Raw genomic sequence first — 12,534 nt, forward strand, 5'->3', positions numbered from 1 at the left:
CACGAATCAACAGTTTAAAACTTTTAGCTGCTATTAGAAGGGCTAGAAAACAGCGCGTTACCCGCATTTACCCAATTGATGTTTCATTCTAATCAAATTTAATTATTATAATAGTAACTGTTCCTAAAAGTAAGTCTGTGGACCTTACCGTGTTTGAAGAAGCATGGTGGAGTCATGGGGTTTGTTTACGCGACTAGTCAGCTGACGAGCTAACGTTAGCTTCAGTATCTATAGCTTGCTAAAATAGCGAGTAATACGAATTACAATCTAATAATAATTATTCAGCAACTTCCTATGAATGAAACCTAACGTTAGCTTGTCAGCTAACGTTGTAGTTCGTAGTACTATTTTGACCAAAAGGGATTTCTTTTTTTGTTGGCCGAATGTGTCAAGTGTTGGCAAGTCCACATTATTATTATTATTGTTAGAATTTTCGCAGTGGTCACTGCTGTCCTGTGGCCAGCTGTCATAAAATGCCGTGTACCTGTGGGAACTGGAGGAGATGGATTCGCCCGCTGGTTATCTTGTTGTATATCTTGCTATTGCTTGTCGTTCTACCGCTATGCATTTGGGAGCTACAGAAGTCAAAGGTTAGTTGTTTTTGCAATATTGGTAAACTTAACGAATGTGGATGGCTTGTTGTTTATTAGTCGGACGGAGAGTAAAGATCCTAATGTGACGATTGTGATGATAATTAATGTATAGTCAACTGGCCAGGCTGAAGGACCTTAAATGTGAAGAAGCGGAAGTGTGGGCACCTGAGAAGTCTGGGCACCTGCCCAGGCCCCATAATATGATTTGAACATGCTAAACCATATGACATTCAAGGCCTAATATTTCAACAATTGCTACAAAACCTGTGGATATACATTATGACATAAACAATAAGTTGAAGGTCTGATACCTTTATCATGTTTACCTTTACTGCTCTTTATTTTCTCCCCTTTTGTCACTGACAATTCCCTCTGCAAAGTACAATGTACGTTCTATCTGTCTGTCTTGTGTCTTTAAATGTTATATGAATGAGATACATAAAGTGGTTCCTGTGTAAATAAGCCGAAAGGACTAGGAACTCCTTTTTTCCTATGCAAACTCCTAATAATACTTTGAACGTGCATGCATGTTCAAAGTCATGAATTCTTTTCATTATTTCAGACCAATTCCCAAAGCATACTTTTAATTCTACATTGGCCCGGGCACCTGCCTGACAGCATGTCGCTGGTTCAAATCCCGATCCCGACGACCTTTGCTGCATGTCACCTCCCCATCTCTCTCCCCATTTCCTGTCTGTCTACTGTCCTATCAATTAAGGCATAAAAGCCCCAAAACAAATCTAAAAAAAGTTAAAAAAATAAATAAATAAATAAAGAAATCACATTAAGGTGCCTATAGCCCCAGACTTCTCAGGTACCTACTCTTCCTTTATCCAAAAGTGTATTCCTCCAAGCTTCCTCAACGCTGTCAATAATGTGTCCACAATGAAGTGATTGTATTCACAGACTGCCCTGTCTGCTCAGGTGAAGATGTTTTGATGATCTATGTCATGCCTTTCAGGTTACCACTCATAACAAAGCATGGTTCATCGCAGGGATATTTGTCTTCATGACTATACCCATATCACTATGGGGCATCTTGCAGCATCTGGTGCATTACACTCAGCCTGAACTTCAGAAGCCAATTATCAGGTACAATGGTCATATGTTTGTTTAGTAGTAGTACTAGTGTGTACCCTATGTTGTTGTTGCATGTGTGAGACTTATTGTGTATTTTGTTTTGCCTTTAGGATATTATGGATGGTGCCAATCTACAGCTTGGACAGTGTAAGTTGTGTGTAGTACAGTACAGGGGACACTATTTTGGATTACGGTCATATACACATTGTAAATGTTTTGTTTGGATTTTTTAGGGGGGGGGGGGGGGGGAAATGCCTCCAAGTTATCCTCGGTTATCGTAAACAGATGAGCACTGAAATAGTGAATTCTGAATGTTTCATGGTTACTCAGTACTTACTGGCATTTAATCCACAGTATTGTCTCTCCTTATTTTATAGTGGATTGCACTGAAGTACCCCAATATAGCAATTTATGTGGACACGTGCAGAGAGTGCTATGAGGCCTATGTCATCTACAACTTCATGACCTTCCTGTTGAATTATCTGGGCAACCAGTATCCCAGCCTGGTCCTGATGCTGGAGGTCCAGGAACAGCAGAAACACCTGCCTCCTCTCTGCTGTTGTCCACCCTGGCCGATGGGAGAGTGAGTTTCCTGGAGAGATGCACCTATATAATATATAACATATAATACTGCTATTTACTATTACTACTACTGCAACTATTAAATATGCATTAGACTCCTCACTAGGACATGTCGAAATGCAAAGATGAGGCAAGAGAAGCACAACAAAAAAATAACATTAAGGACCGACTATGTCAAGCGTGCCATGACAATATGAAAACAAAGGTGGTCATTAATAGTGTTGGGAAGTGTACATTTTTTCATACTGTCAAACAGTCCCCAAATATTACTGGGTAATTAAAAACAAAATAAAAAGGTTGCAGTGCCCTGGAGCCAGGAGTCAGTTTAGTTTCTTCATGGTTCCTTCACCATGCTAATTTGCAAATGTCAGAAAAGCAGACAGAAATAAGTTATTTAAAAATCAAATATATCTTTCTATAGATCTACTGTGGCTGGAGTCTGGCAGCTTTTCTCAGTCGCTTAGGTACGTTTCTTATATAATCCTTGACATTTACAAAACCGTATGTGCATTTCCCCAAAAAGTTTACAGCACCACACAAGGGATTACCAACAAAACCATAACTTGTTCAAAATCCTTAGTTTATCTCTCAAAAGCAAAATATTTGTCATTGAACATGTCAGTGCCATCAGAATCAAGATAGTCAAAATGCTTAGCCATGTTGTAACTATTACAGTGTATTAAGTATTGTCTGATGTACAGACTCGGGTGTATGGCTACGGTTTTAATGACAGTTTTTGGGGAGCAGTTAGGGGTTAACAGCTAAAGTATATCTTCGTCCAAGCCTTACCCCTTATCCCTAAACTTCTTTGCCTTTTTTTACTATTTTGAAGAACATTTTAAAATACTTCAAATAGCCAACCTACAATCGAAACATTGTGAGATTGTAGATCAGCTTTTTGGGGTGCATCCCCCATTCCGACATGCTGCCATTCCGACATCCCCCCATTCCGACACTAACCCTAACCTCAATGGAAGTGCTGCCACTCAATTAGAAGTCAATGTCGCAATGGCAGCATGTCGGAATGGAGATCGGCCCCAGCTATTTGAACTATTTAAAAATGTTTTTCAAAATAGTAAAAAAAAACTAAAACATAAAGAGGTTTAGGGATAGGCAATGGAAGGTAAGGCATGGACGAAAATAGGGCCCTTGCTCAGCGAGGGCTAGCTCTGGTCCATCGCTTTCACCTCCCGCATTGCTCCCGGTGAAGCTCTGACAGACCCGTCGGGAAACGCATGGACTCGAGATTGTCGGCCCCGCCGAGCGCTCAATACTAGTGAAAATAAACAAAACCGTTTCACTACTCACCAAACCAAAGGTCGTTTTGCGCTGTTGAAAGTCTATTCTCCGTGGTGGTGAACCCCTCAGCACCCCACCTACTCTGTAAAATACATTATTTTTGTCAAGAAAAAAAACGCACCCACCTCGAGCCACCTAGCGGCCACCACAGATACAATGGTTCACAACCCGGAAATAAGCGGCGGTCGAGTTGGATGCACTTTATTTCATGACAAAAATAATGTATTTTACAGAGTAGGTGGGGTGCTGAGGGGTTCACCACCGCGGAGAATAGACTTTCAACAGCGCAAAACGACCTTTGGTTTGGTGAGTAGTGAAACGGTTTTGTTTATTTTCACTAGTATTGAGCGCTCGGCGGGGCCGACAATCTCGAGTCCATGCGTTTCCCGACGGGTCTGTCAGAGCTTCACCGGGAGCAATGCGGGAGGTGAAAGCGATGGACCAGAGCTAAGCGAGGGCTACCTGGCTGGGACCTCCGAGGGATTCCCAGGTAGGCACTCTAACCATTCAGATTGGCCGCCCCAGATTGGTAAATTGATTGCAAAAGATCGGAAAGGATTTGTGTCTTTGCAATATAGAAAATATTATTCTGCACGCAGCCTCCCCTCTGGAAACACAAATTGCCTAAACGGCTCACCAACCTCCGTTCCATGGGAGAGCGAGCTTTTTACGCAGCCGCCCCCCCTGCCGTGGATCTCGCTCCCAGACCATCTAAGAGCTACACAGTCTGTCCATGTTTTTAAGAGAGCCTTTAAGACTTTTCCTTTTAACAAAGCATTTGGTTAGCTTTTTTAGGTTTTAAAAACCCTGCCTCCTTTTAAACTATGTTTTATTACTATTTTATGCAAATGTTTTAATTTATTTTTTCTCTCTGTACTGTAGCACTTTGAGGTTTGTTTCAAATGTAAAGTGCAATACAAATACAATTTATTTTATAATACTGCATAGTACAATGGAAAATAAACAGATATTTTCCCTAATGCAATTGTAATCCCTTGAGGAGATGCACCTCATCTATTTTAGAGAACTGGTTGATCTAACACCAGTTCTGAAGTGTTGATCTAACACTTCTAACTTCTAAATCACCTGACAGTGAATAGTCTTAAATTCAGGACAGATTAACAAAAGAAGTCTAATAGAAAAGCTTGACAGATTATGAAAACTGTCTCAACCATTTAGCATGTTATGACTTTTTTGACAATTACCTAGATATTTTGGGGTTTAAGACTAACCAGTATAGCGATAGCCTAAATATTACATTTTGATCAACATGACATTAGCAATATTGATAATGTAGGAAACACCAGACATTTCTTTTAAAAGAATGTGAAATTGCTTTTATGAAGGGGCCATTAAGATTTCAATTCTGATCTAAGAAATATACCAAAGTGACTAAGAAAAACATTATATCCTTCCACAAAACTATAGCACACAATTGACAAACCACATTTACATGATCTAACAAAGATTTACAGTACCTGCATAGTGTCCTGGTTCAATTCCTTTCTCACCCGACACCAACATTTTTGTTCCAAAAATCATTTTGGTGCCGATTTCATTGAAGAGAACATTAGATCCGTACATGCAGTTTATTTCGCTTCTGTCAAAGATACTGGAAGCCATTTTTGCTCATGTCTTCTTGCAGTTAACATGAGCATATCGTGGTTGAGTAGCTATACGTTTTCTGATTATCAACATGACTATATTATCTTTCATCTTGGTTGACCAGAAGTCCACGATTCGACAAGTACATTTGACATGTTTATTAGACATTGTAATTGTAAAATCCCCCACGCTTATTTAGCATGCCTTGTGACTTCTCTATGTAAATACATGTTTTGTCATGGGACTGAAGAGCAGATAATCACTTCAGAAGGCAATAATTTGCCATAGAAACCGGAAGAACTGTCCTCTGAAATGCAGTTGAAATGTGAATATGCCTTACAGGCACAATCCTTTTCCTTCTGCAATACTGTGTGTATGACTAAAGGGGAAACAATTAAACAACTTAACTTTCAAAGTCTTTGAATAATTTGTAATCCCTTTTTGCATTTAATCACATGAGGACATTTATGACGGTATTAAAATGTATACCATAATTTAAAAATACTGTGTTAGTTAAACCAACCAAATCCTAAAATTAAGAAAATAGATAATTTGATCATCTTGGATATCACGTGATTGACACTTAAAGTAATACTAGAAAAAACAGTGTTGATCGCCCGGAGGGAAATCTTGTCTGTTTTGATATAGATGCTGAGTTTAGTTTTATTTATACCTCAGCAACTATCCTTTAATCTCTCAGAAAATGAGTCAACTGATAAAAGCATAATAAACAATGAAGAGGTATATGCCACATGGCACTGAAACTGAAGCGAGAGATTTCTCAAAGTAAACAACTATGTAACGTTCCCTCTGTTTCTTGAATATTTATTTGAAAGCTGTTTGGTTGAAGGCCGTGAAGGAGGCCTTCACTGACATTCATCGACTTCAAATTAGCCCCAATTGGCCAACCTCAGAAATCAGTTAGCATGCGTGTCTGTATCTGATTAGGACTAGAGGAGTTCACGAGACCAACCGTGTGTTCTCATTTAAGAAAATATGCACTTGCCGCGAGCACAACAGCATTTGTTTACACAGCATTTTAGAATGTTGTGCTATTTGAATCATTTAACCCCTGCAAGTAAAGTAGTGGACCTACTGTAGCTTAAATAGTATAGAGCTTTTTATCAAAGATTTTACCATGGGTAAAATCAAATGTTTGTCATATAGATGACAGATATCCAGCAATATACAACAATTGCACCCATATTTAAACCCTTATTAAGTAGTACAATATCAAATACATAATCCTTTGATCCTAGATAAAGACAAGTCTATACTGTGACCATTTGTTTACATAATACAAGTGCAATAATCCATATCCATAGCCTTCAGTATCGGGTTTGCCAAACAAAATCTCTGCAGTATGGGCTAATATATATATTTAATATTACATTTTTTGCATTTTCTTGCAGGGTCCTGCTATTGAGATGTAAACTGGGAGTGTTGCAGTACACAGTTGTAAGACCAGTCACTACAGTTATTGCATTGTAAGTGTGTTCCAGAAATGGCCTTGATGACCTGGTTGCTAGTGGATACTGATGCTTCTTGGTAGCTCATGTGAATCCATAGTATAAAATAAATACATCTAAACTTGCCACAAAAAGTTTGGAAATCTAACTTTGGTCGATTATATCTCCCCTTTAATAAACCCAAATGGTATTGTGTTTTATATCATTTTTATCATTGATTTGTCACCTTTACAACAAAGTACAGCTCATAAGCATTGGGCATTCGAGGCATGAGCTACACAGCCAAACGTGTGGGTAGCGCCGACCAGAATTTTGCCAAAATGGTTTGCAATATACTGTTCTGCTGGCGTTTACTCTCGTTTTGGGCTTCCCTGACACTGAGCTTAACATTAACAAAGTGTAAAAATGGCCAATATGTGTTGTTTTTTCTTTTCCTTATTACTTTGAGAGAGTGCAATCATTCAATGCCCCAAGTAACAAAGGTGAACACCAAAAGAACAGTATTGCAGGCCTGCCAGGCCATTTTGACCATTTTTGGAGGGGCCCTACCCACACGTTTGGCTGTGTTGCTCATTCCACGAATGCCAGATCCTTACAAGCTGTACCTCGTTGTAAAGGTGACGAATCAACGATAACAATGATATCAAACACAATACCATTTGGCATAATTAAAGGGGGGATATAATGGACCGAATGTTGGCAAATTTTTGGTCGGTGCTACCTACACGTTTTGCCTTGTAGCTTCATGCCTCGAATGCCCGATACTTAAGGCTGTACCTCGTAAAGGTGACTAATCAACGATGAAAATGATATAAAACACAATACCATTTAGGTTTATTAAAGGGGAGCTATAATCGACCAAAGTTAGATTTCAGAACTTTTTGTGGCAGGTTTTATTTAGGTAACTTACTGCTAGTTTACTTATTGCTACTTTAAAAGGGCATGAAACCCTAGGCTGTTTTGGTAGGTTTCCTGTACAGGTTAAAAACTACAGAGGGGTAAAAACTCAGCAGACTGACCTTATATACACCTTGATGCAACACAGCAGCAGCTAATAAAATTAATGATAGATGTGTTGAATTTAGCTGTGCCAATGTGCGAGCATTGACACTAACGTTGATTACCGGTACTTTCTAAACTATGCTTGCACATTCATCATCTCTTTGGCGCCGGGGTGGCAGCATCTGTAGAGCCAATCAGATTCACCAGTCTTATCCATTTGGGTCGGTCGAGTTCTAAGGGCTTGGCTTCGGCCAGCAACAAGCCCATTTGGTACAGGTCCATGGTGATGGCATTGAGTGCGAGGGACACCGCAGGGATGTTTCCAACCGTTGGGTTTTTGGTTGAAGAGAAGGATTGTGTTTGTAGGGTGTTCAGGGTGAGGTGAAATATGCCATACAGTATATGGATATCCGGTTGTCTTGAGCCACAGATCCGACCGCTTTGCCCATATATGGGACCGACCGTCTTCAAACTGTCCGGAATAGGTCTGGTGCAACTTCACACATGTATATCTAACACCCATTATTACATTTCAGTTACTAATTATCATGGTGGTGTACTATAAGGTTAGCCTGCAATGTTTTTAAACTGTACGAAAACAAACTACACTTGGCCTAGAGTTTCATGTCCATGTAATGCTGTTTATTAATATACAGTAACTGCCTGTTTACCAACATACATCCCTAAGAAGTGGCATCATTAAACTGGGTACAGTACATCCTATTCTTATCTTTGACCTCCCGGGTTCTCTACCATGCAGGATCTGTCAGCTATGTGGTGTATATGATGAAGGCAACTTCAGCTCAAGAAATGCTTGGACCTACCTGGTCATCTTCAACAATATGTCCCAACTGGTAATAAAGACACTGGATTACAACATAATCTAAATGTATTTTTTCTGCCTTTAGTAAGACCCCAGACAGTACCATTGTGTTGGCCTGCATGCTAATCCAGTATGTAATTACATGGTGCGACATGCTTCAGAGTGCATTTTGTATTGAGGTGATTTTATTGTTCCAGCCCAGTATTATATGTTAAGCCCTTTTCTATTGGTTAAAGGGACACTTCATCCACTTTCAACCTACATACATACATACATACATACATGCATACAGTACTGTAAATGGTCCTCACTATTGTTTGTTATAAGGTGGTACCATTGATCATATCAAGCAAGATTTCAATCTTTATTATAATCGTTTTTTTATTACTGCAATGGCTTCTATTTCATCAATGCAAATTCTCTAGGAAGAGAAATGCTGTAGTTTGTATTGGCTTGGAATCCCCATCGATAGTGTCATTGGTATGCTATGCCGGTTCTGGAGCTGTCCATATGCCACCAATGACACATATTGAGGAGATGAAAATTGTGCTGTTTTATAAAGAGAATTAGTGAGGATTATTTAAGTGTTCCTTCCTGTTAGACAGGCTAGAAGTATGCACCCCCCCCCCCTTTTTTTTTATTAGAATCATATCAAAAAAGGTTATTATTAATGCTACAATCTTATGTATATTTTCTGTGTTCTCTTTTGCACTACGTCCTCTGCCAACCCCAGTTTGCCATGTATTGTCTAGTCTTGTTCTACAAGGCTCTGAGAGAGGAGCTCAGCCCCATCAGACCAGTGGGCAAGTTCCTATGTGTCAAACTGGTGGTGTTTGTGTCCTTCTGGTAAGTGTTTGTTCAAACTTAAAAAGGTCACTTTGACTCTGTATTCATTAGATATTCTCTATTTCTACGTCTGGTTCTTTTTTCTATGTTTTATTACAGCCTACTCCTTGTAAAAAACAAACATCATACAATAGAACAGTTGTTTGACATTTTTATGACCCTTGGATATAATTGGAAGCAGTTTGCCTCTACACACCCTATTTTCCACACTTTGCGTGTGTAGATAGTTTGTCAAGTACGCAGTTCATTGACGACGTTGACTAATCAGTTCCTGCTTTGGCTGCAGTGATCAGAATTGATTGTTTCCATTTTGTGAACTTTAATTCTCTCTCTCATGTCTCAGGCAAGCTGTGTTCATTGCCTTCCTGGTGAAGGTGGGTGTGATCTCAGAGAAACGCACATGGGACTGGGAAAGTGTGGAGGCTGTGGCTACTGGCCTACAGGTACACATGAAAAGTGTCTGCTAAGAACTGCAATTATTAATCGAACTTTAACTTTAACAATGTAATCGATTTATTGAATTTTGGCTATTGTTAATCAATTCATGATCCATATTTTCAGTATTTCATAATTGTGAAAATATTGTATCTACAAGCTCTCAATGCATCGCATTGTGTGCTTGTAGATTGGCTATTATCACTGTTGTGTGTAAAATTAGTAAAAAGTATAAAATTGTGCTTTAGTGGTTAATTGATTCATTTATATCTATATTTTATGAGCTTCTCAATAATGTTTACTTGACATAGTAATCGATAGAACTGTCTACAGACCGTATACATCAATTGCATGTAAAGTCTGTTTTTGTTTTGTTGCTTTTGTTTTTAGGGTAAATGTTTTTACAAGCTAAAACGCTCAAACTGGTATTTTGTCATCTTATTCTTTTATAATAATAATAATCACTTTGGGTCGGTTCTAACCAAAGAAATTAAACACAGACGTGTCTTGTTCCGTCCAGGATTTTATCATCTGTGTGGAGATGTTCCTAGCAGCCATTGCCCATCACTACAGCTTCACCTACAAGCCTTACATTCAGGAGGCTGAGGAGGGCTCCTGCTTTGACTCCTTCATGGCCATGTGGGACATGTCTGATGTCAGAGCAGACATCTCAGAACAAGTCCGCAATGTTGGTGAGTAGCGGCTAGCTACTGATGCTATGAATTCATTCACAAAGAATCTTTACTAAATTATGTCTTCCAATATGTCCATAAGTAAATGGAAGATAATGCTCAATACCGGTTTATGTTTTTCCATAAACAGGGAGAACAGTTATGGGTCGTCCAAAGAGGGCCTATTTTGGCGAGGCTGAGGATGACGGTGAACGATCTGGTCTGCTCTCCTCGGCCTCCCAAGATGCTGTTGCCACCGAGACCACATCTAACCCCACATCCCCCAAGGGTCGATACCAGGGCCTGGGCAGAACCCTCACACCGCACTCCCGCTCGGCCCCTGCTGGGCTTAGCTCAGCCCCTTGGGAGGAGGAAGGACATGAGGCCAGACCTGAAGAGGTTGAAGACACCAAAGAGCCAGCCGAGGCAGATCTTATCACAATCGGCTAGAAGACTCTACTGAAGACAGTTGGGCAGGAAACTCTTGTCATTTCCTTCTAATCTAACCTGAAATGACCAAAACAAAAACCAATGAGTGATGTGTTAAAAAAAGCTAAGAAATAAAAGCACATTATCAGAGTGGTGAAAGACATTCCCTAACAATGCAATTACAGATGGACCTAAGTCAATGACAGCTGTAAGAATGTTCAGTAGGGGCACTAAAGAAGGTGACGGAACAGCACTCCCATGATTTGGTTTGATTTATTTTAATTGTTTCATTTTAAGCAATCTTTTGTTGCCCTATGCCTATGGAATCTTTATGGCTAAGTACAATGTACCTTAACTGTTACAAGTTAACTGTAAATCGCTAAGGGGCAGTTTAGATTTGGGGTTTATCTCAGAGCTGCAAAACTCATCCTTTTCTCTTTGACTTGTTACTTTTGTCACGACACACACATACGAAGTGACATAGAAGCTGATGTTAATGCTGACCTTTTCTTGACTGCCCCAACGAGTCTGCTTCGAACATCTTAAGTTTATTTCTGTAAACTATTTTATTCAGGATGGACTTGTATTGAGTGAGCAGGTATAACTTTCTTGCACATGGTTCTGACAGGGAAACACTGGATATACTGTAGGAGAGATGTTCAGTTTAGGTTGTTTTTAAACTTGCCATTGCTATTCAGTTAGATAATATACTGTACTCTAATGGCTACTAAAGTAAACTCATGGAGGCAGTTAATGGGCATGAAGTATAAAAAAAAAAGAAAAAACTGAATCTGTTTCAACTGGCATGAGAGTGAGTGGATAATCTAGATAATCATTTTTTGGCAAATACCATAAAAAAAAAGGTTAAAGACCATGCTCACATGTCCAACCACCTATAGCCATGGCAAAGCTGGTTTAGTGTTGTCAGTACACTTTTTTTCTAATCCGGTCTTGTTCATACTGTGATACAGTATGTAAGGTTTGGAACTGGGCTACAAATTTGGTCAAAGCACTGAACCATGTTGTACTATGTAGCACAAAGACTGTACTGGCTTATGGCTCGTAGTGGTCTGGTATTAATGCCTTGTCCTACGTGCCGTGGAACTAGTCCATCCACTATCAACTACAGTGTACAATTAATAATCCCAGGATCTGTCTCATTTGACTAATACCTGACATTTCTGTCATTAAGTAATCAGGCATGCAGGAATAGAAATCTTCTGCCCATGTCATTTGTTCTGCCTATGTCATTTGTTCTGCTGTGTATATCAATGTTTTAAAATCGATGTGATTTTTGAGCAGAAATATTGTCAATTGATCGCTTTTAATGTACAGTGTAGGTTATATCAGTCTTGTCAATTATCCACGTTTGGGTTTTTATTATGTGCAGCTACATATATTGCAGTGTCAATTATCCACGTTATGTTGAGTCCTTATCAGCAGTGTGTGCACTGTGCAGCTACGTGTTGCATTGCCTTACCTGACACATTACAGGATAAGAGGTCATACAGTAAAAGTGTTCATTTAAATCAGAGTGTAAAGATTTACCCATACACTAGAGTTAAATTAACTTGATTTTACTGTGCATTTTTATATACCATGTTTTGTTTTATTTCAGACACTTGCCATCTTCAAATAAACATTCACTTTATCAGCTTCTATTGTTCTTGTATTTAGCAAGAAATGGTTTCCGAAAATCT

At 39.3% G+C, this 12,534-nt stretch overlaps 1 protein-coding gene across 1 annotated transcript; it reads left to right on the forward strand.

Annotated features, from left to right (window-relative positions):
* Window positions 1-12,403, forward strand: tmem184c (transmembrane protein 184C). Its single transcript, XM_080722229.1, has 10 exons — window positions 1-590; window positions 1,555-1,685; window positions 1,784-1,820; window positions 2,051-2,256; window positions 6,572-6,646; window positions 8,391-8,484; window positions 9,187-9,299; window positions 9,643-9,742; window positions 10,255-10,426; window positions 10,557-12,403. The coding sequence occupies exons 1-10, from the start codon at window positions 474-476 to the stop codon at window positions 10,853-10,855; spliced, it is 1,344 nt and encodes a 447-aa protein (XP_080578355.1). The 5' UTR covers window positions 1-473; the 3' UTR covers window positions 10,856-12,403.
* Window positions 12,404-12,534: the final 131 nt, after the last annotated feature.

The sequence above is a fragment of the Nannobrachium achirus genome (assembly GCF_963921795.1).
Source record: "Nannobrachium achirus genome assembly, chromosome: 3".
In the NCBI taxonomy this organism is placed as follows: domain Eukaryota; kingdom Metazoa; phylum Chordata; class Actinopteri; order Myctophiformes; family Myctophidae; genus Nannobrachium; species Nannobrachium achirus.